The 25,346-nt window shown below is 33.3% G+C and overlaps 3 protein-coding genes across 3 annotated transcripts; all 3 read left to right on the top strand.

Moving 5' to 3' along the window:
* The first annotated feature begins 3,309 nt into the window (after positions 1 to 3,309).
* LOC140448878 (uncharacterized) lies at positions 3,310 to 4,359 on the top strand. Its single transcript, XM_072542002.1, has one exon. The coding sequence runs from the start codon at positions 3,310 to 3,312 to the stop codon at positions 4,357 to 4,359; it is 1,050 nt and encodes a 349-aa protein (XP_072398103.1).
* Positions 4,360 to 5,005: 646 nt separating this feature from the next.
* LOC140447651 (uncharacterized) lies at positions 5,006 to 24,738 on the top strand. The gene is made up of 4 exons (XM_072540427.1): positions 5,006 to 5,568; positions 7,334 to 7,700; positions 19,385 to 19,601; positions 24,196 to 24,738. The coding sequence occupies exons 1-4, from the start codon at positions 5,115 to 5,117 to the stop codon at positions 24,493 to 24,495; spliced, it is 1,338 nt and encodes a 445-aa protein (XP_072396528.1). The 5' UTR covers positions 5,006 to 5,114; the 3' UTR covers positions 24,496 to 24,738.
* LOC140448222 (uncharacterized) lies at positions 9,779 to 10,811 on the top strand. Its single transcript, XM_072541329.1, has 3 exons — positions 9,779 to 9,922; positions 10,002 to 10,313; positions 10,430 to 10,811. Exons 1-3 carry the CDS (start codon positions 9,810 to 9,812, stop codon positions 10,809 to 10,811), a joined length of 807 nt encoding a protein of 268 aa, XP_072397430.1. The 5' UTR covers positions 9,779 to 9,809.
* Positions 24,739 to 25,346: the final 608 nt, after the last annotated feature.

Below are 25,346 nucleotides of genomic sequence, written 5' to 3'. Positions count from 1 at the left end.
TATGATTTCATGATTTCATCAATCACTGTTAATGAAATTAAGAATAAAAATAATAAAGACTGGATGGAAAATTTAAAAATTAATAACATTGATATACCCTTTAAAATAGATACAGGGGCACAGGTTAACATTTTACCCAAGGTTTTTGTTGAAAAAGTTTGCAAAATTAATGAATTAAAAGAAACTAAGGTCATACTTGAGACATATGGTGGTTTTAAGATCATTCCTTTGGGTATAATAAAACTTGTCTGTAAATATAAAAATATTGATCATTTATTAGATTTTGTTGTTGTAAAGGAAAGATCAACACCTATCTTGGGTTTATGTTCTACCATAGAGCTTGATTTAATTAATAAAATTGATAACATAACACTGCATTCTAAAGAAAAATTTGTAGAAATGAATAAGGATGTTTTTTCAGGTTTAGGTAAATTTCAGAAAAAATGTAGTTTAAAGCTTAAAGAAAATGCAGTGCCAGTGGCTAGGCCACCTCGTAGAGTCCCACTTACAATCAAGCCTAAACTTAATAATCAACTAATTGATCTTGAAAAGCGAGGAATCATAGCAAAGGTTGATGGTCCTACGCAGTGGCTTAGTAACCTGGTAATTGTTGAGAAAACTGATAAATCATTACGTATCTGCCTAGATCCTCGTGACCTGAACAAGGCATTGGAACGGGAATTTTGTATAATACCTACTGTTGATGAGATTCGTTCATGTTACAGGGTAAGTCATTTTTTACAGTTCTAGATTTTAAGGAGGGTTTTTACCAAGTAGAACTGGATGAGCAATCCAGTAATTTATGTGCTTTTGGCACTATATTTGGCACATATAAATTTTGCCGCCTGCCATTTGGTCTTAACATAGCACCTGAATACTTCCAGAAATTAAATTCTGAAAATTTTGCAGATATTCCAGGTTGTATAGTCTACTTCGATGATCTATTAATTTGTGGTGAGTCAATAGAAGAGCATAATAATACACTGAATAAGGTGTTAGATAGGGCTAGAGAACTAAATGTGAAATTTAACCCAAACAAAATACAATATTGCGTTGAAAGTGTTAGATACTTGGGTCATATCTTTGATAAAGATGGGATGAGAGCTGACAACAAAAAAGTAGAAGCGATAATAAGATTGAAGGATCCAGAAAATAAAAAGGAATTACAACAAATTTTGGGAATGGTAAATTATTTAAGGGCATTCATTCCAAACTTGTCAGAGATTTCCACGCCCTTAAGAGAACTCTTAAAAAAAAGTAATGCATGGGTATGGACATATAGACATTCTGATGCACTAAATAAAATAAAAGAAGTAATTATGTCAAGTAGTGTGCTTGCCAATTTCAATGAGAAGTTACCAACTGTGATACAGACTGACAGTAGTAGTAATGGCTTGGGGTGCTGTCTCTTACAGAATAACAGACCGGTAGCATTTGCATCTAGGGCGCTAACGAAAGCAGAGTCAAATATGAGTCAAATTGAAAAGGAGTTCTTGGCAATCCTTTATGCATGCAATAAATTTCACAATTTTATCTACGGAAGGAAAGTGCAAATTGATTCTGACCATAAGCCTTTGGAGGCATTAATGCATAAAGGCATTGCGGACATAATGTCGCCGAGATTACAAAGGATTAGGGTAAGATTATCTAAATATGACATAGAGGTAAAATTTAAGCCAGGCAAGTTCATGCATGTGGCAGATTTATTATCGAGGAATTTTATAAAAGATGAAGTGGATGATGATAAATTTATTACAGAAATAGTTCATACTATTGACATGACTGATGAGAAGAGAGAACAATTTAGGACTGAAGTGGATGCTGATGAGGATCTGAAACTAGTAAAGAAATATTGTATACAAGGGTGGCCCAAAACTTTGTCAAGAGTAAGCGATTCAATTAGGTATTATTATTATATAAGAAATGAACTATATTTACTTGACGGACTAATATTTTACAAAGACAGAGTTATAGTCCCAAAAATATTGAGAGAGAGCATGCTAAGATTATTGCATTCAAGTCATTTTGGCATTCAGAAAACCCAACAGAGAGCAAGACAGATATTACATTGGCCACAAATGAACAAAAGTATAGAAGACTGGGTAAGAAATTGTAGCAAGTGTGAGATATTTAAAAGTCACAATGCTAAAGAACCACTATTACTTAGAGAGTTGCCTCAAGCACCTTTTGAAAAGGTAGCAAGTGATATATTAGATTATGGTGGACAGTCATATCTAGTTCTGATCGATTATTTTTCTAAATGGCTCGATATAGTGAAAATTAATTCAAAAACTTCTCAGGTGGTCATCAAGGAGTTAAAGAAAATTTTTTCAACACACGGAATACCCTATGAAGTCATCTCAGATAACATGCCTTATAATTCGTGGCATTGTCAGCAATTTGCTAAAGACTGGGATTTTCGGTTTGTAACGTCCAGTCCCCGCTATCCACGGTCTAATGGGCAGGCAGAACGAGCCGTTCAAATTGCAAAAAACATGCTTAGAAAGTGTGACGACTTAGATATGGCGCTCCTGGAGTATCGAAATACTCCAATAAATGGAACAGATAAAACACCGGCCCAATTAGTGACTAACAGGGTTCTTAGATCGAAGCTACCATCAAATAAAAAGCACAAAGACGTTAATCTAAAGGAAGAGTGGGAGAAACTAGAGGCAAAAAGAAACGAATATAAAAATTATTATGATAGAAACACCAAGGTAAGAAGAGAAATAGTGCCAGGAGAGAATGTAGGTGTCAGAGAGGGTAGAGAATGGAGACCAGGTAAAATTCTGGAAAAAATAGATGAGGCACCCAGATCTTATTTAGTGCAGAAAGAAAATGGGGAAGTGGTCAGGCGAAACAGTTATCACTTGAGGCCTTCCCTAGTTAAAGCGGAAATTAAGAAGAATACTGATTTCGCACATAATGATAGATCATTAAACTCCTCATCTGGGAATCAGAGTTGTGGAGTAGAGGAACCTTCAACCTCCCAGATGAATGCTGAAAATAGAACTAGTGCTAGAATCAAAAGGCCTCCAGTGCGTTTTAAGGACTATCAAATGTAAGGGGAAAGATGTCATATCAGTAGGTTATGATTACGGTCACGGGGCTCTAGGCACAATGTATGGGGACTCTTTGTCAGTTGTCACTACTTGTGAAGATCATTGTTAGAACATGGGTTTTGGGACATTGTTGATTCTTGGAGACTTTGTTAAAAAGTATGTTTAAATAAATGTATTAAACCCAATGAAATATTATTACTGGAGTTATTTTAGATAGTTCCCTTTCTTGAAAAGCCAAATTGAAAAGATGACGTTGAGGGCATCCAGTGGAGTCAATATAATTCGGTGCCTGTGTCGAACATGGTGGGGAGCAGATCCTGCTACTTTCCTCATTTTATATAAGGCCTATATTAGACCACACCTTGATTATGGATCGATTTTTCTTGGAGGTTGTGCCCGTTTCTTGCTTACAAAACTGGATAAAGTTCAATATAGAGCTCTCAGAGTGGTCGGGGCATTTATGAGGTCCTCTCCAGTTCATATTATTTTGTCGGAATGTGGGAAAACAGCGTTAGATTTTAGAAGGATTTGGCTAGCATCTAAATTTATATTAAAGGTGGTATCATATGACAACCCAATATATTCTTCAATAGAGCAATTTTATATAGTATTTCTGAATTACTTAAGTTTCTGGAGAAGAAAATACTTCCCACCAATACTGGCTGCCTTCCAGAATACGCTTCATGAGATTCATGAGGTGGCACATAACCCCTTATTTCCTTGTCACTTCTTCCCGCTTGATTCTCAGATTTCCCCTACGGTTTATGAACCTCTCAACCTAGGGAAAGAAGGTAACCAAACCAAGTTTGTGTCATGGTACCTTGATAACTGGTCTGAATATAAACTTATCTTCACAGATGGATCGAAAGATGAACAAGGTAATGTGGGTATTGGTATATACCTTAATAAAAGCACGGAATTAACAGCAAGATTACCATCTGCTAATTCAATTTGTTCAGCAGAATTATTTGCGATAAAAAAGGCATTAGAATTAATTCAACATAATGATTTTGAAAAAAGCCTTATTTGTAGTGATTCAAAAAGCGCTCTGGAGAAAATGACAAGACCAAGTTATAAGGCTGCAGCAGACACACAAACTCTTCAATTAAAACAAAAACTTAGTCCACTCCATGAACAAAATAAAGCAGTTAAATTCGCATGGATTCAAAGTCACACCGGGATAGTGGGGAATGATAGAGCTGATTATCTTGCTAAACTTGGAAGAAAGCTTCCTGTTACTGAAGAACCAAACGCTTCCTTTAAATATTTTCAAACTAAATATAAGGAAAACCTATGAATCAGTTGGAAAAATCGGTTCCAACAAATAGGACAGGTAAAAGGAATTATATATTGTACAAATGTTACGGTTCCATACAAAAAGGCCTGGTGTACAAGGTTTCCCAACCTGGGGAGGGGCATTTATTTAGATTGAAAGTGATCAATACAACTCTGTGTTCATGTGGCAGTTTTGGAACCTTACAGCATGTGTTGTTGGAATTTACTAGATATCAAAGGGAGTCCCAGTTACTTAGAAGTGAATTTCAAGGTGATCCAACATTTATCGATGTTTTGTTCAAAAACTTAAACTTAAAGACACTGCTTGCAGTGCAAAAGTTTTTAGCGTAAACAAGGTCTCAAGTGTAGTTCGTTAATGTAAATTATAATATTTAATCTGCTTGCTTGGATTGCATGTGCTTAGTGCGGTTTGGTGCAGTAGTATAGGACTAGAACAATAGAACTTTAGAAATTATGTGAAAGAACTTTTGAACATTTAACTTTAACTTGTTTTTTTTTTCTCCTTTAACTAATGTTGCAGGTTCAGGAGCTATGAGCTTAAGCCCAGATGTACCTTAGGTATGGCTCTTGAACATTCAGTATAAATACACAGATCCTGGCCGGATAGCCCTGGTCGCTAAGGCCAAGTAAATCAATGGAAGAAGAAGAAGTAAACAATAAACACTAGTCTAACCTATAATAATTTATTTATTATGCCTACCTGAATATCATCAATATTGATGATATTATATTATTAAAAATGCATTTCTGATTAACATGAGCTTTTATCTGAAACCGCCTAGAGGAATTGTTAATCTTCATACGTTGGAAGCATGTATAAAAGAAAGGCTTACATGTTACAATTTTCTAAAAAAGCAAAGTTTAGAAGTAACTCATTTTCAATATTTAGTAGAAGATAGTTCCTTAGATCGAACAGGTCATTTTATTTTAAGATTAATTGCTTGTTGTAATAAGAAATTTAAGTATGATTTTATAGAAAATGAGGTAAAACTTTTAGAAATACGACTGTGTTCTTATGACATACGAGATTTAAAACTTTGCCTCAAAAGGTTACTTAAGCATACAAGAGAAACTCTAAATATAACTACCAATAAATCTTTATTGCAGTTACTTGCAGTTTTAACACGAATACTTTTATTTATGCTAAAGAATGCTTATTTAAATCACATATTAAATGACTGTGAGGGTTGTAACCTCTTTACAATTCAAGGTATGTATGTACACTATCATATCACTATGATCATCTGTATATCAAAACATACTGGCAGTGTATGTAGAATTGTGGTTTTATTTAATCATAACACATGGTGTCATATTCTCTTTATTTCTTGGTTTTTTATCATCCCTACTTTTGTTTCTTGTGTATGTCTGCTGAAATATATTCCTCCTTGAAAGTTTTAAGTTTGGTATCTATAAAACAGGTATACTCTATAAAGTTCCAAGTTATATTGTCTTCTTCACACTCCATTGTCATTCATCACTCCATAGATTCGCCTTAGGACTTTTCTCTTAAATTTGCTTACATTCTTTCATTGCTTTCTTTTAAGTCCAGTTCTCTAAAATATATGTTAGGACTTGACATGTTATTGTTGTGTAGAGCCTTACCTCTGTATTTTTTAATAAATAATTGAGGATGTAAAAACTAGATTAAGCCCAACAAAGTATCTATTGGCCATGCAGATTCTGCAGTTTCCCTATATGGTACTTAGCATTAATTTCAGTGATGATGAGTGCTAGCAGGTATACAAATTCATTAGCTGCTTAGATGATGTCATTTCTACAAGTATGTAAGCCCATTTTTGTAACAGCTTTTAATGTTTCATATGCCTCTCATACAGCATTTTCTACTTTCCCAACAATATTGGTATCATCAGCATAGATAAGGATGTGCACTGATTTGCTACATATTGAACTGCTGGTTTTGATTTGTAACATACATAATACTTTTTCCAGAACCAAATTCAACAGTATATAGGAGAGTGGGTCTCTTCCATTATTTGTTTTAAAGGGTAAGGCTTCTTGGATTCATACTCTACATTCAACTTTTTCAAGGGTTAATTTTGTTAAACTTACCAACTGATTTGGCACTCCTAGATCTTTCATTGCTCTGAACATTCCTCTTCTATTTACAAATATATCAGGGTTGCAATCTGATATCAATTTACCACCTCTGATATTTTCCTATTATTTGTTCTGCAGTTCTGCATAAGGTGCATACAGTGTCATAGTATGGTGCAGAATATTCTATACACTGAGTTTAGGAGAATAATTTTTCTGTGGTTAGAGCATTAAAAGATATATCCTTTTTTTATGTATGGTTCAAAGTATTCCAGTTTTCCAATCACTGGGTAGTAATTTCTGTATCCATATTTCTTTTATGAGCCACTATAGTGCCATTATTGTATTGTTTCCACCTTATTTATATAGTTCTGCTAGATTATCTATGTCGTGGGTGATTTGTTTCTGACAAGTTTTTTAACTGAGTCTTTAACTTCAAAAATTGTTGGTGGTTCCTCTTCTCTCACGTCTGTTTTGCCTATCTAATCTCTTGCCTTCTAGGCTTTCTACACAGTTAAAATATTTCATCAATTGATTCAATACATCTTAAATTGTCCTGAATTTTTTCTGTTGATGTTAATTATAGCATATTCTGAATTATTTCTCTCTATTAAGGTTTTTTACATATTTAATTGGTTTTCATTTCTTTCTTTTGTGTATCATCTTGTCTTCTCTTTGACTAGTAATTCTCTACTTCTCTGCTTTCATTGGATAATATTTGTCCTTAAAAATTTTGATTAAAAAATCCTTTTATATTATTATACCTTTTATAAAGGATTTTTTAAATAAAATTTTTGCTGACTATAGGAAATTAATTTTTCTTATGGATTTGACCTTAATTTATATTATGCTCATGCCACTATGTTAGAAGACAAAAATTATACCCTACTATTTAAGTAATTTGAATATTTTTTTAGTTCCCTTTTATTTTTGTTTGCCATTAGTTGCAAAATTAGAAGTTAATTTGGTAAATGGATTTGCAGAGATTCCATGTTATCTTTGGAAAAAATTGTTGTTATCTTTATATCGAATTTATCTTAATCATGTTATAAATCATATGAGTTCCAATGAAAATGTAGCTTATGCTTTGGAAGATCCAAGGGTGAAGGAAATTTGGAAACATATACAAGCTTACAATTTAAAAAATGGCATGGGAATACAACCGCATCATGAATACAAAATAGATGTACTAAATATTTTTGAGCAAGCTAAGTTATTTCCATTATGTATGCTAAATCTATTTAAAGTATTGGAAAAGAAAAATCGACTAGCTCACAATGACAGGTAAAATATATTTAATATTTTAATTAGTATACCTTATGGAAAGAAAAGTTATATCCTTATATGAGTGTAATATATAATCTGCTATCAAAATATTGTTCATAAATTTTACCACAGTTCAGTGACAGCTCGCAAGTCTCAAAAGAGGTGAAGCAAATCTTGTCAGACCCATAGACATATAATACAATTAGACTGACTGCTGCAATACAGTCACATTTCCTTCAGTGTGATAGAGAAAACTGATGCAAAGCAGTCTGTGCATCTCTTTCTAATTTGCCAGGTTTATCGACCACATGACCTAAATGACCAATGAGAAGGTCACATGGTCGATAAACCTGGCTCATTAGACAGAGATGCAGTGATTTGTATGTCTTAGCGGAGGAACGCGAATGTATTACTGCTGTCAGTCATCTTACCTTATATTTCTATGGGTCAGAACTAACCAGACCTAACCTAACCTTACGGAAGCTATCCTAACGTAACTACTTGTACCTTATTTTCCCATTTTTTCATTCCCGCTTCTAACTTACCCAACTACAACACCTTTTTGAATCAATTTTCTTTTTGAAACAATAGTTGCAAGGTCTAATTAGGTTGAAACACACAATACTTTAGTAAAACAGATGTGTATTTATCAATTCATTTGGTACATCATTTTCTATGAAAAATTTTTGATGTTCGAAAGTCTATCTTCGATTGTTGTGTTGTGCAAGTATGTTTTTATCCTATTGAGGTAAGAAAAACTTCGTTCTACCGAGATACTTGTGGATGAAATGACCACAATCAAGCACATTAATTTATAAGCTTCCTTGAAAATAGAACTAGTTTGATTCAACAGGTTTAGAAGATTTTCTCATTCCATTGCTGGTCGTCAATATATATCAGCTGCAATTTATTCTTCAGCGGTTGCAAATCAATACACAAATCCGGATAGCTCATTTTTAAATTGTTAAGTGCATCTGTAGGGAATGCTTTAGTGTATTTTCCATACATTTTATTACCCATTAAATGTATAAAATGAATATTGTATATGATTATTTGTTAATTCGGTTAATTCACTGTCTAAAATTTCATAATAAAGCGCCTTGTACCTACCGAAAATTTGTTCTTGTGTAACTGTTATTCCTTTGCCTCCAATATGTTTATTATTTACAGTTGCTCCCAATGCAGCTATGTCGAAATTTTTTCTAAATTCTTATTCACTACGTTTGCCGCTTAGCAGTGTGTTTGTAGTTCTTCTCTGGCCAGTACAAAAGTTTATGTCAAAAGATTTCTTCTGTAGCGCCCAAATAATATATCCGTATAGTCAAAGATGATCATTAAAAATAACCACCAAGAGGGCAAACTCAAAATTATCCTATTTAGTCCAAAAGCCATCGCTTTGCCTTACTGATCTGATCGGACGAAAGATCTTTGGAAAAGTAACATATGCTAACTGAAAAAAAAGGACACTTCATCGATCTCGAAATCTCATACTTAATGGGCCTTACTTTATCAATAACAAAGATACATACTGGCTGTTTTATCTATTTTGCTAACTTTTTATTTGGGTCATAACTTTTAACCACACTGTATATTTTCTTTATATTTGGCACGCGAATATTCTTTAGGGCAGTGGTGCTCAGACTTATACTGCATGGGATCTACCACATAAACTGCAGGCGTCCGGAGATCGACTGCTATACCGTTTTTATACCAGGAGGAAAAATTCAAATTTACCGCGCCGCAATGTTTGTAATTTGTCCAATCTCAGGCAAGTTTAGGGCGGAGTCCCATGTATCCGATTTCCGACGACACGATGATCCGAAAGTATTCTCATTGGTCAAAATCGAAACAGTTTTGTAACCTCATTGTATTGCAATAGTTTAACATTTGTACATTCAATTTATTGAAACATGGATATTAATCGAAGAAGTTATGTTCGTAAAGTTAATAAAACGCTATTATTATGTGTGTTTCTTTTAATTCGCAAAAAAACCAATACATACAATTCGGTAAAGAAGATATTGGGTTCGTGAAATATTTAAGCAAAGAAAGTTACAAGGGGCTTTTAATAATCTTTTTCAGGAAATGAAGCTAAATGATGTTGATAAATATTTCAATTACCTTAGAATGTCTAATTGTACATTTCATAAGTTATTAAGTCTAGTTGGATCAGCATTATCAAAAACGTATTGTGTTCGTGAACCAATTTCGTCAGAAGAAAGACTAGCTGTAACCTTAAGGTAAGTAGAAGATATAATGGTACATCTTCTTCATCGCCTATAATGAATAAAATCACTAAACATAACTAATATATTTTAGATACCTTGCTAGTGGAGACAGTATGATATCCATTTCATATGCAATTATGAATTTCATATATTATCGATTCGCATTGGTGGACATTGGAGCTGAAGGAAGACACAGCGATGGGGGTATATTTAAAAATTCCAATATGGGAAAATTAATAAATGCAAACAACTTACATTTTCCTCCACCTTTATTGCTTGGTCAAGGAGATACCCCTTTCAATTTTTATATTGTAGGTGATGAAGCTTTTCCTTTAACCACATCAATTATGCGTCCTTACTCAGGTCGCTTTCTTCCTCGAGATAAGTGTATTTTCAATTACAGGTAAACATCTAATGAAATAAATTTTAATTCAAAACACTGACATTAGTCTAGATGTAGACTGCAAACCACATGGTCTTTTCCAAATTTAATTTTAGTTGAATTATATTTTGTTTCAGATTAAGCAGAGGACGTAGAGTCATTGAAAATGCTTTTGGTATATTGGCTTCTCGGTGGCGAATATATCGTAGAACCATAATAGCGAGCGAGTCAACTGTAGTAGCGGTAGTGAAAGCTACAGTTTGTCTACATAATTTTTTGATAAATAATGGACAGAAATTTGAAAGTGAAGACAAATATATCACTGCCAGTACTGTTGATCATGAAAATGAAACTGGCGAATTGGTTCATGATGACTGGAGAAGTGAACATGACAATAATTTGACACCCATAGGTAGAATGGGTAGTAATATGTATGCAAAAAATGCAGAAACAATGAGACAAAATCTCTTGAGATATTTTATAAATGAGGGTGCTATCGATTTTCAAGAAAACAAATAAATTTTATTTTTTATATATTTATAGTATAGTTTAAGTAATATATATGTAATGAATTGTAATTTTTAACACAAAATTAATTAAAAATTTAAAAACTAAATTTAATTTAATTTAAAAATGTAAATACATATATTATAAACTAAAAACTAACTACACTAAAACTTATAAACTACAACTATTCTAATATACTACAACTAATACACTAATAATATACTAATATACTACAACCATATAAACCACAACTATTCTAAAAATGATTTTGCACCATCATATGCCAGTTGTAATAACTTTATTTCTAATAGGGTTCCAGGCCCTTGGGGCATATATTGTAACATTTCTGATATTCTTTGACAAATTGGATTTGAAATAACTGTCTGTGCTGGTGGTGGTTCTTGATTTATTTTATTGAGTGTGTTAATAATTGCTCCTTCTAATTTATTATTCTTAGTACTTCTTGGCAGCTCTATTAAAGGCTTGCTGTTTTCATGAGGTGACAAAGAACTACCACTAGCACTACTGCTACTAGCACTAATACTTGATTTTATATTTGAAACTGTGTTTCTATAGTGTACTGTTTCATTTAAGAAGTACAGAGAGTGAAAATACTCCAATTTTTTTTTGGGCGCAGCAGAGCCACTATGCATATAATCATTCTTTAATCTTACGTAAGTATCCCTCAGATTTCTCCATTTTTTTTATAAGGAATTCAATAGAGAATTGGGAATTAGATCCAAATTCGGTGTATATCTCTTGCCACAGCATATCACGAGTTGTCTTTGACCTTTCTTTTATTGATAGTCTGGAATCCCATAAAGGAGGTCTAGCCATCACACAACTTATTAGTAATTCTTCCACAGTATATTCCTGTTCAACCTACAAAACCATAATAATGTAAAAAATGTTTTGAAAAAAATTTCTACAAATATTACATTTTCGATTTCGTGGATCTCCTCCATAGTTTCTTCTATGTTATCCATAAGAAATTTAATAATTTATAAAGCAAGAGCAAGATTCTAACAATTATAATAAACAATAAACAAAAAATTGACCATTGACAGTTGACACTTTAATAAGGAATTTCGTATTCGACAATCGCAACCATATGACTATGAGATAACATAATGCCTCCACTACACATTGGCAGACGCGTCTGCGGACGCATCTGCAGATGTATCATCACAAGCTGACCACACATCTGGACAGATCTGTAAATCGTTCAGTCTGTGTTAATTCATGGGAGATGCAATATCTACGTGAGCATTAAAAAAATGGATGTTGATGTTGAGACCATAGCTGCCGCAGCTATATGCCTATTTAGAACGTTCAATTACTACTTGAGTGTATATCGGAATAAAATCATTAAAAAAATGATCGGAAAAGAAGAACTCAGATGTGTGGAAAGGCGTCGGACGTCCGCACCGAAACCCTTTGATATGTGCTAAAAAAACCGACAACAATCGGATATCTTGCAGACGCATCCGCCGACGTGATAAATAAACAACAGATGATCAAATTACCCCATCTACACATCTCCAGATGCATACGTAGATGTCGGCCGCGGACGCGTCTGCCGATGTGTAGAGGAGCCATAACATAGCTTCGGAAATCGGATACATGGGGGGACTCCTCCTTTTTACTCCACAAATTTTGACACTAATGGCATTTTATAGGTTAATTAAGTAATATCGGCGATTTTTTGTGTTTTCTGCGTTATTCTTTTAATTTTTAGATGTTTAGTCTGCTTTTATATAAAAAAACAGTTGTTTTTAGAACTCTTTAGCGACGTATTAGTATAATACGAGTATAATATTTTTGGATTACCGTCGAAGGCCGATATGATCAACCAAAAAGAAGATGTATTTGGTAACTTTTCTAGTGACTTTCTTGGGTGTGAATATATCTCTTCAGTTTACTCCTCCTGGTTTAAAAACAAAGATTAGTAAAAAAAAACAATTTTGAAAATAAAAAACTTTATTGCACATTTCTATTTGATAAAAAGTTGTAACTACAGAGAGTTGTAATTAAAGTCATTTTTTTATATTAATTTTATTTGGATGTTGACGCATGGCATTGCATATCATCCGCAAGTATTTCATGTGATGGTACGTAATTACCGAGGGCCAAACGCAAACATTGAAGAGAGATGTTCGTCAGTTAGCCGATTACGATATTTTGATTTCACTATCTTCATTTGGGAAAATGCAGACTCACACAAGCATGTTGATCCAAAGAATGCTGTGAGCTGCAGAGCTACTTGTCTCAAAGACGGATATTTCTCAGGCGATATGAAAGACCAAAATTTCGTATCGGTCGCTCTGGATTTAAGGTGTATATCCGAAATTATTTTCAGTACCTCACGGTATGCTCTCCATATTGAACGTAACGGATATTTCAGTGGCTATTTTTTCCAGGTCTTGACAAGAAAATGAATTAGACATGAATGTTACAATATCTGTCAGTTTTTTAAAATCAGCGAAGCGTCTTTCAAACTCGCCATGAAGTGCTTGCAGCTCCGTCTAGTAATAAACATAATTCAAATGAGTGGTTACCCTGTTTTCAACGATGGAAAGTTGTTTAAATCTTTTCTGCTAATTTACCTAATCAATAATTTCAATTTGTTGACAAAAGAATGTATTGCTCATCATATCGATAATTGTTTTATTTTTACCTTGTAGTTCAAAATTAAGGAGGTTTAAATGATTTGTTAAATCTGTTAGGAAAGCCAGATCACTGAGCCATTTTTCGTTTTGAAGTAGATGAGCGACGTCCCCTCGTTCTTCTAAAAAATAAATTATTTCGGGAAGTAGCTCCTGGAACCTATCTAAAAATTTTCCACGGCTCAACCACCCCATATCTGTATGCAGAAGTAAATCAGTGCGTTCCGCAAAACACTATACGTGGAAGCTTAATGGAAGACATAACACTGCTTAAGCTTCATGGAAGCTTAATTCGCTAGCTTCCAATTGGGCTTTAAAAAGACGTCGTTGCAAGCTTCGCGCTCTGATTGAATTCACAATTTTTGTTGTCATCTTCATGATGTCGTCCATATTTAAAATTTTGGAATACAAAACTTGCTGGTGAATGATGCAATAAAATGAAAAAAACGATGGAAAGTCATGGTTAGCTCGACATAATGCAACAAATCCATTGTTAACGCCAGTCATGGATGGTGCACCATCTGTTGTAATACACACGAGTTTGTAAGTCGGTAGCTCGTATTGTTTCACAAAATTTATAAAAACGTTGTATATATCTTCTCCACGAGTTTTTTTCTTTTAGAGGCAGCATTGTTAACAATTCTTCTTTAGCCAACATGTCAGAAAATACCATCCGAATGAAAATACACGTATACAGAGCAATTGTAGAACCAATTACCACATATGGTGCCGAATGTTGGACGATGACAAAGAATGAACGAGATAAAGTAGACTTTGTGGAAATGGATTATCTTAGAAGGTCATGTCGAGTATCGAGAATGGAAAAAATCAGGAATGAGGAAATACGAAACCGTACAGGAATTAGAGATACTCTTTCAGATAGAATACAAGGAAGGCAATTACAATGGTATGGTCACGTGATGAGAATGGAGGAGGAGTGGTGGCCAAAGAAAGCCTTATTGTATGTTCCGCCAGAAAGAAGGAAAAGGGGAAGACCACCAAATTCCTGGAGAAGAGAAATTACAAAAACAATGCAATCTAGAGGCTTAGAAGAGAGAGATTGGAGAGATAGGAAAAGATGGAGGCTGAAATGCGGGAAGCGGCAATCGCCGTAGGACCCCCGTTATATGATGATGATGAAAATACACAACTGGGCTGTATCAGTTATATCGGTTGACTCATCAAATTGCAAAGAAAAGTACATTCACTTCAAAATATCACTTTTAACTAGGCTTTCCAAATCTGTGCCCATGATTTGTGCCAAATGTTTTTTAATTTTGAACGACTCAATTGTGAACAGGCCTAGTGAACATTGATTGTTCCGTCTTCAAACTATTTTTCAAGTCTTGCACTTTCCGTTTTCTAAACAAACTGTTTTGCGGAAAATCATTTTTATAGTTTTTATGCAAAGTTTTATAATGCCGTTCTAAATTTCCACGTTTGGGCAGAGCAACGGAAGACCGACAAACAAGACAAATACACTTATCTTTCACCATAGTAAACAGGAATTCTTCCCACGCATTATTAAAATAACATGTTTTACTCTTTTTCGCGGCACTCATATCGAGTTTCAAATATTAATGTAAATAATATATTACTAAAATGTTTTACTAGTAATGACTAAGTAATGAATGATTAATGCCTGACTAACAGCAATACAATGCCGATACAGCACACTCCCAGTTTAAATAATTTATCTGTGAATGCTGTTATGCCGAATCGGCATTATCGCAACTTTCGTTGCGATAGTCAGGACAATCTCCCTATTTTCTCCGTGAATCGCGATCGACCCTTTGAGCACCGCTGCTTTAGGGTGTCCAATCGATTAATTTATTTATAATTATAAGAAATCCAGTTCCGGATTAAACGATATTGGAAAAATATTCCGACCCAAAAACAACATCTTGTACTTTACGACATACCTGTCGTGGCACCAGTTACTGTGTCTGTCGTTGCTGGATTAAGCGACATTTTACTTTTGCTCGGGCGCCAATTTGTGACGGGTCGTTCTATTAGACACCAGACTCAGAAAACGCAAGTTTAATTTAAATAAAAATATATTAAAATAAATAACAAAAATAAAATTTACTTCTATACACAATATGTACAATAAAAATAAAAAGACGAAACCTCGTAAATAAAATCGATGGGCTGCGGTCCGACGTCGATGCCCGTAAACGGAAAACAAGCAGCGTTTTGAGGGACAAGTCAAAGAACGATTTCCAGTCAATACCCAAATACCGTTGGAACGGCAGATCAATACTCAGTCTATGCGAGCGCTCTGACGGAAGTAGTCGATCAATACTAAACCAACCAACTAAGACAACCCGACGCCATTTTCGTAACCTCTGCCGTGTTACCTCCGTCATTACTAATCGTTTTATCCAACCTTATCTAACCAAAGATCCCATTCTCTAATGGTTTTAAATATCGATTAAGTCTAAGCACTAGCCGATTAAGTCTAAAACAAAGATCTCCTTTCAATAAGCAATTTTAATATACAAATAAAGAGTAAATTAACCAGGTTCGTCGAGGGATACTAAAGTATTTTTTTAGTAAAATCCACAAGGTGTTCCACGTTTTAATAAAATCCAAGTGTTTGAGTAAATTATTATGCAGAAATCTTGAGTTCTCAAAAAAATTCTAAGGGACTTAATTATTATTTTGAAAATGGATTTTATCCGTTTTGCTTCCAAAAGTTGGATTTTTTGCGTTTTACATCTTAGTTTATGGATTTTATTCAATTTGCTTTAATTTGACAGTAATAACAAATAGGTAAGAAGTGAGTAAAAAATATTTTGTATGCCGATTTCATTACATTCTAAATAATAATAATTAAAAACATTTTACACATATAATTCTGGTGCTTCTTCAGTTATGCCACATAAATCTTCTCGTCCTTCACGAGAAGCAAAAAAACTGACATAAAACTTTAAGCATGGATTAGATTGCTAATCAGACCCAATATGCAATTCAAAAAGCCTTTTGGCGCCAGACAACTTTTTCTTGTTTACTAAGGTATTATCCTTGGCCACTTTTGAAGAATTAATACTTAAAACATTCTCTTTCTCTGTCGTAATGGATTTGAAATTACCAATGGAGTGGTATAAAACTGTTCTGCTTGGACGCGAATCATGTGCTGAGATTTTGCTGCTCGCTTGAATTGATAGAGTCTTGATAATTTCTTTTTTGTTGAACTCTTTTTCGCAAAGACCGACTAAACGGTCTGGTGATATAAAAGAATGGCCTCATACTGGAAATATTAATTCTATCTCTTCAACATTCTTAGGAGCGAAAAGCAGCCATCTGTGTAGCATAGTAATCATGATATTATTTTTATTTTGTCCGCCGCAGTCATCTGCAAAAAGTTTAACCTTCTTATTTTGCGATGTATCTAAGTTTTGCAGACAATGAAATATTAATGACACTACCTCATTTGAACCTTTTGGATAGGTACCTTCAGTCCATACATAGCTAAAGCAAATATTTGGAGACATTTTGCACTGAGAACTACCAACAATAGAAAAATTGAAGAGGTAAAGTTGGCGTCGTAGTAAGTAAGTAGTCGTATAGTAAGTCTCCTGAACTGGAATTTTGGGACTGATGTATTTTATAACACCTTGCTGTCTCTCATTGAAGTTGTTAGAAATGCGGTCACTACCTCTTCTTTCCCGAGCAACATTATCGTAGATTGCATACTTGTGGTGGACATTTTGTATTCTAATGTTACCAATTCCTAGAATTAGTCGAAAAGCCCGGGCACATACTTGAACATCTTCACCGTCACCCAATTTCCTTACGAAAAATCTTCCTTTGATTTTTTTTTTCTTTTCTGTTTCTTAATATCTAGAAATAATAACAGATTTCAGTTTATCATTCTTAAATTTTATTCTAGAGCAATGCGTATAATTTAACAATTATAATATTTTGTATTTTACACTCAATCGTGTATATACGTTTCTACATTATTTTGTCGGAATAAACAGTAGACTGTCACTAATAAATACTGTGATTGTAGATTTTTTGTTGCACCAAAATTTAAAATTAAAGCGTTTAAATAAACAAGAAGTATTAGATATAAGGTACAAAATTGTTGTTTTGTGTGTCAAATAAACGATTTATACGGTCAGGTTTTTTAATTTTACTTTGTGAGTAAGTCATATCACACAATGAGTAGAGCAAAAAATGAACAAAAGAAATAAAAATTACTTACCTTAATTTTTTACTACTGCTTTCTTAGTAGAAATATTACATTATTACATATTATATACAGAAGGATTACATTTCCTCTTTCTTGCTTTAGATGGAGACACAAATATCAATAACATTATTAACATTAACTGCAAAACACCTCTCAGCACGTGGTCAGGTAACATTTAAAAAGATATCGACTGCGTTCCCTATATTAAAGTAGAACACTGACTGTGGCCGTTCACTGATATCTACCTCTAAACGTAAGGCCACCTTCGTGGGTCTAAAGCATGCTATAAGTGATTCGTTGGAAACGTTACAGTGGACTTTATCTGTTTTGGTATTTAAGCGGGCCGGACTTTATCTGTTTTGCTTCCAAGATAACTTTTAGTTGATGGAAATTTATTGGAGTTAATTCGTTTTGACGTTAAATAAAGTGATATATCTATAGAATGATGACTAAGGAAATAGTTAAGCTCAATATCTCATTTTCGACAAAAAGTAGATTCAACGCGTTTTGCTTTTAAGCACCTCACTTGTAATTTTTTTACAGATTTGATTAGTACGTTTACAAACAATATTTTATTGTCTCTTCCATTTTCCAAATAATTTGTTCTTCTATTCTTGCCTTGGATACATCCTCTTTCTATATTATATGTAATATTTGATTTTTTGGACTGATAAGTCGAACTTACTATTCTAACTAATTTCGACTCATGTATGAAAGTTACAGTTTATTTAATTGTGTGATTAATGTTACAGTGAAGTTAAATGGAGAATATATGAGTAGATGAAGCCAATACATATAACGTTCAATCATTGCCACTAAAAATCGAATTATATCGACAAACACAAACAGGCGTCAAACAGAAGTCCAAGAAGTGCGTGGAATGAAATAAGTGAACGTGCAAATAGACTCAAGACTCAAGGCATTTTGTCTGAAATTGTGTTTGTCAAAAAGCCCTAAAACTGCACTTACTAGATCAACGCAACTTATCATTGTTCGAGAACAATACAATTAAAATCAATATGATGAGAGACCATTACGGTATCTATTCCTTATGCTATCTACAAATACCGATCATTAATTCTTCTTCTTTAGGTGCCGTCTTCTTAGCGAAGGTTGGCGATGACCTCTGCAAAGTTTTCCCTATTTTGGGCTTTCCTTATTAAACTTTGAAAGTCTAATCCTCTCCAATCTTTGATGTTGCGCAGCCAGGTCATTTTTCGTCTACCCGGGCCGCGTCTGCCTTCTATTTTCCCTTCTATAATAAGCTGAAGAAAGTTATACCTGTCGTGTCTAAATATGTGTCCAAGATAAGACGTTTTACGCTTCTTGATAATTTCTGTGAGTTCACGTTCTCTATTCATACGCCTTAAAACTTCTTCATTTCTAACGCGGTCTGTCCATGGAATTTTCAGCATACGAGGAAATACCCACATCTCAAAGCTCTCTAAACGTCGTAATGAGCTGACTGTTAACGTCCAAGCTTCCACGCCGTGTAATAGTACACTATATACATAACACTTTATCATGCGGTATCGTAGGGACAAATCAAGATTACGGGTAGTGAGTAACTGTCGCATTTTTAAGAAGGTGTTTCTTGCCTTCAAGGCAAGATCATTAATTGGCTTACATAAACTTTGTAAGATAAAAATACAACGCAAATGTTCCTTTAAATTTGCTGGTGTATTTATTAGCAATAATAAATTAAAAATTCCTTTCAGGTTTGACTTGAGTTTATATTTGAAAGGTATTGGAATGCCAATGTCTGAATCACTTAAATTCTGGGAAGATATGTATTCAAAAGAACACAGTACTTGCTCTAAATGTACACACAGCTGGCAAAAAAATGAAAAACGGTATATTTATGGAATTCGTCATTTATATGGATTAGAAGGCTCAAGAAATAATTATCAGTGTCGATCATGTACATATTTGCAGGTAAAGTGTGTTTACTTTTGTTTGTCAAATATATTTTTAGTTTATTTTTTTATAAAAAAGAGAATTGTCATATTCTTCTTCTTTTACTTTGTCACAATGCTGACACACTAAACTATATTCAACCCCAAGCTACCGACAAAATAAACAGAAGTCACCTCGTGATATTCGAGTCTGCATGTGACGAACTTGCTATTGGCCACAAGTTATGGAATCATCTTAGTCATGTCGGTTGGGCTAACAGGCACGCACTTTATTTTTCCGCTCCGTCGAATGACGAGTCCTAGTAGTTAGTTGTGCAAAACTGTTGGTTTGTTGATTTGTTAATCGCTAGGTCGTGTGTTGATATGGTGGAAGCATTTTTTTAAGAATTTATTTATTTATATTCAATACAAAAGTTTTCTCTACTTTAAAATAAGTTCTGTAAGTCTAATACAGCATTTATAAGAGTAAATTTTGAAAATTCACATTTGATTATTTTAGTTGTAAACAGTATAATAATTACACTTATTAAAAATGTCTGATACGGAGTCTGCGGATGAAAGCGGGTAACTTTTAGCACTAAGTCCTCCTAGGAAAAGAGTTTAAAAAAATCACAGATATAATAACCAAAGGAATAATGGTTACAAATACATACAAATATGAATTACAAGATATTCCTACTTTAGCGTTTACGCAAATTCAACAGAGGGTTGTAGATAAAGTTGCAGTCTGTTCGAAAAGTGTTTTTAATGTCATTAAAGAATATAAAAGTACTCACACATTATCTGCACCGAAAACAAACCAAAATCGTTCAAAATCAATAGATTCTTTAGATGACTTTAATAATAAGAGAGCTATAAGAAGAAAGGTTCATCAATCTTTTTTTCGTAACGAAATTCCTACAATTGACAAAGTCCCAAGAGATTTAAATAATGATAATGACACCAAATTTTAAGAGAACAACGTTTTGCAAACTCTTTGGAAAATTAAATTTTAAATTTCAAAAACGTCGAAGAAACAGAAACAGTTTGCTATTCGACAAAAATGAAATTGTGCTATGGCGAAGAGATTCTTGCAAAAGATAAGTCAATATAGAGCTGAAAATAGAGCAATTTATTACTAAGATGAGACATGGATAAATGAAGGCCATAAAAAATAAAAAGTTTGGGGTGGATGCTTCTGCAACTTCTACAAGACGTGCATTTTTGAATGGGCTGTTGACCGGCTTAAGAAATCCCTCAAGTAATTCAAATTGAAATAAACCTTAATATCATTTACTTTTAAAATCTTTAATATCACTTTTAGAAAAAGGTTAAAGATTAATAATCTGTCACATTGGAAGTGAGAATGGTTTGGTTCCGGATGCACTGTGGGCTTTTAAATCGAGCAAAAGTGGAGACTACCATGAGGAGATGGATGGAAAGTCATTTGAAAATTGGCTCCAAAAGATTTTACCAACACAGGAAGAAAATGCCGTAATTCTTATAGACAATAAACCTTACCATTCCAGAAAATTGGAAAAAATTCTCATTATGGCTACAAAAAAGTCAGATATTCATATTCATTTTGAAACGCTGTGAAGAGTACAATTTTTAGAAATCATAGGAAGGAACTGATAGGAAGTACAAATAGAATAGTAAGGTTGCCACCGCACCACTGCGAGCTTGTATGGGCGTAAGTCAAGAATTATGTTGCAGCTAATAACACAAAATTTAAATTTGCTGACATTAAACATTTATTCCATGAAGCTATGCCTGTTGTAACCGTGGAAAATGGAAAAACTGCATAAAACATGTAAAAGAAGAAGTGGAGCCAAAATTTGTCTGAGTTGGACAATTTGGTTGAAGTACAAATCTAGCCTCTCATTATTAACATTAATGATGACAGCAGTACATCAGAATCTGAAAGTTAAGATAAAATATAAAAATCGTGTAAATCATTTTTATATTGAAAAATAGGTATATACTATAATATGTATCTGTCAAACGTCTACAAGTTACAAAATGTTTTATATTGTACCTTTAATTTACTAGTCCGGACTTGAACAAACGCGTGTTTCCAGCGTGCATTTGTTTACACCGTCTGTAGCTTGAACCTGAATTTAGTATAGTGTAAATTGGCGGCAATTATGGAAGAAGCCTCTTGGTTTTTTACAATTATTATGACTATTTATATGTCCATTTCAATATTCATTTAACAATTACAAGTAATCCTAAACAATTCAAATATGCTGATTTTGTCTAGCTGCCTATTTGTTATATGGATGACTAAGCACTCTATTATTTTAGAAGACTGTCTTTTAAGTACACCAGATTCTTATTCTTATTCTATTCTTCAGTCTTCCCATTTGTTATGTTCTGTATTTTTATCAAATAATTTTCATATTGTACATACTTACATTACTAAGTTATTATTTTAAATTTCTTCGTATTCAAGCCATACGGCTCTCACCCCTCTAAGGGAAAAGGGAACATTTACTTATCCTATCGAGTCCTAGGTGATCTAGTATCTCCCACAAATGTTCGTATGTATCTGGATATCGCGAGCAGTACCGCTTTTTGCATAGTGTTAGAGATTTTCATTAATATCTAGTTGTTTTATATTATCTAGATTCTAGAAGGTTCTTCGATGAGACCAGTAGTAGAGAGGATAATAGGTATCGTCTGGATACTTTCCATTCTTCATTGTCTCCTTATTTATATCTCAAAATCCTTGTACTCACGATGTTCTCATTGTATGTAACATCCAAATTGTTGTTGTTGGGTATCGCCACATATATCACTGTTGTTTGTCTAGTTACTTTATAAAGCAGATGTAAAGCTAGATATAATGATCTGGTCTATTATGTTCCACTGATTGGTCTGTGAGCACATTATGGTCCCAGTATAGCTTGTCATTCTTATACATACTATTAGGGACATATCGATAATAAGGCAGATTGGTTTATAGAAGTTCGTTTTTTAAGTATCACTTGATGGAATATATTTCTTACTGATTCATGTCGTTCCTTATATTCAGTTACAGTAAATGCTTGGCAGTAAGATGTTGGATGGCTTCTTTAGCTTGACATTCATATCGGCATTTGTGATCTATTGTGATTTAAACGATGATGTCTGCACATTGTTTCCTCAGTTAAAGCATGTTTTATCGACTGAGCAAATTGCGCGATATTTAGTAGATGTCTCTCACCCCATTTCTAAACACAAGTTCTTAAATTAGCTCTCTGTTTTTCTATTTCTCAGCTATATCCATAGTTGCTCTTCTTTCTAGATAATGCAGTAATGTTTTTTCTACTATACTACGAGAATGATGTTTTTGTGTATTTGTGAGAAGTGTTCTTACTTTTCGCTGATGATCTTCTATATCCATTTTAGTCCGCTTAACAATACCCAGTCAACCGTTTTAATCTTCGTATGAACTCTGAAGTTTCGATTTTCACTTGCTTATGATTCATTTTTTGCGCTTGCTTTACTCCGAGATATTTATACATATCATTTTCACCCATGGCCTCGATATTTTTTTCAGTTTGCATATGTAATTTTCCGGGCTGAATCTTTCCTGTGATTATGATATTTCCTGCGGATTAGAAATAACATGATTAATTAATGTTCATAAGCACTCGTGAAGACTAAAATTCTTCTTTATCCAGAAGTTTTGAACTCCTGAACTGACAGGAGATTTCCAGTCATGAAACTGAAGTTCCACTTATGAAGCTCTTTGATAATATTTGAGACTTTTTCGGTAGTGAAGGATTCGTAGGGAGTAGTACTGTAGTCTTGAGAGTTGTTCACTCTACACTAACTAGCTTGGTGTTAAGAGCAGCTGGAAAATTGATTTCCCCAAAATTAATGAGTTTCTTCTTGGCTTGTGTACTTTTTATTTTTATTCTTCAGTGAATTGAGTTTTCTATGAAACGCATTCTTTGCATGCACAAAAAGTGTATTTCCAGTTATTACTAACTTTTGTATCTTCTTAGCAATATCATATTGTGGGTGTCTTGCAGTGCTTAGCATTGTGTTTACTTTTTATTTGTCGAATGTATTCAGTAATCACTACGCAATAATTCAATCTTTCTTAGCAGCCCTTTTTGCCAGGGTGCTATTCTTCCATCAGTCCTTCCGATGTTAGTTACCCGTCGTATGCTGATTTTATGCCCATAACATCAGCAATTGTTGTTGCTAAACAGTAAATCAGCGTATGCAAATATTGCAATGTATGGGCTTCTACGACATAATTGGGTAGTACAATTTCTAACAGCGCACCTAGCGGTGGTCTGCTAAACGAGTTGAATTGAACTCTTGTACGGCAAGTGACATTTCGCTTACAAAGCTATCGTTGTCCCGATGCGTATTATCAGGTTGAGTTTCTTGTGTGTCAAGCTCAGGAATCTGCTATGTATTTCATTAGGGACTTGATATCTACAACTATCTCTTGATTATGAATCTCTCGTTCAAATACGCTTCTGATGGTATCGAGTCTAGTCTCTGGGATAAGATTGTTTAATGTAATACCTACCGAGAGAGCCTTCCCCATTTGCAGGAGGCCGTGTCTGATACAAGAACTAATAAAAACCCACACAGGATAAATTTATTTATACTAACATTATTATTTTCAGACCCGTGTTCTCGGTCCTAGAGATGAGGGTGGGTGTCCTTTTAAACAATTTGACGATATTAATTTAAGAAACTTACTAAAATCTGATTTCCCAATAAACTCTCAAGAATTAGAAGCGATAATAATAGCGAGAAACTCCGAACCTGTTGAGGCATGTAGAATGTTCTTGAAAACTGTATATAATCTCACAACTTGTAGAGAATCTGACCTCAATTTTACTTTTATGAGCCCAGTAGACTATTATTTACAATTAAACAAAGAACTTATAGGACGAGAAGATAGGAAAAGTAAAACAGTTTAAAAATAAATTTATTTATTATTGTTATAAGTACTATATCTAGGAATGTGTGCAATTTTTAAAATTTAAAAATATAGTATTGCTCAATTTTTAGAGTAATATTTGTTTATGTTTATACAATATAATTATACAAATGTAAAAGTGTTTAAAACAAGTCGGTAAAGTAAAAATGATATATGTCTGTAAAAATGTTTTTTACAAATACATATGTCTATTTTTTAAATTCATCAAATAAAATTATTAACATATATCTGTAGATGATTATTTTTCAAGTCCCACCTTCCTTCATGAAGACTTTCTTAAACCATTCTTAAATGTAGATTATGTTTTCTATCCGGTAAATAAACAAACTGGATTAATTGTTGTTTACGGGAGAAATAGTGGAAGTTGCCTTTGTCGTAAGAGGTGAACAGTAAAATAATTGGATCGAAATGATAATACGAACATAAAATTTGATCCTATGTATATATATATATATATATATATATATATATATATATATATATATATATATATATATATGTATATATATATATGTATATATATATATATATGTATATATATATATATATATATATATATATATATATATATATATATATATATATATATATATTAGAAAAAACTCTAATATATAGAGAAAAACTGACAAATGAATTCCGATTCAGCACTTAGTTATTACAGCAAAAATTATGAAAACGGAAATTATACACTTCCGGTTATAAAAATTTTCTACTTTCGGTGAAAATTTTTGTTGACTTCTATGAAATATCAAAATGATTTTTGTTGAAATTCTATTTATTTAAAAGATTTTTTATTGGATCCAAATAATTTCGAACCAGAACTTTGTTTCC

This window comes from Diabrotica undecimpunctata, chromosome 8, assembly GCF_040954645.1.
Source record: "Diabrotica undecimpunctata isolate CICGRU chromosome 8, icDiaUnde3, whole genome shotgun sequence".
In the NCBI taxonomy this organism is placed as follows: Eukaryota; Metazoa; Arthropoda; class Insecta; order Coleoptera; family Chrysomelidae; genus Diabrotica; species Diabrotica undecimpunctata.
This window is presented reverse-complemented; position numbering and strand designations above follow the sequence as displayed.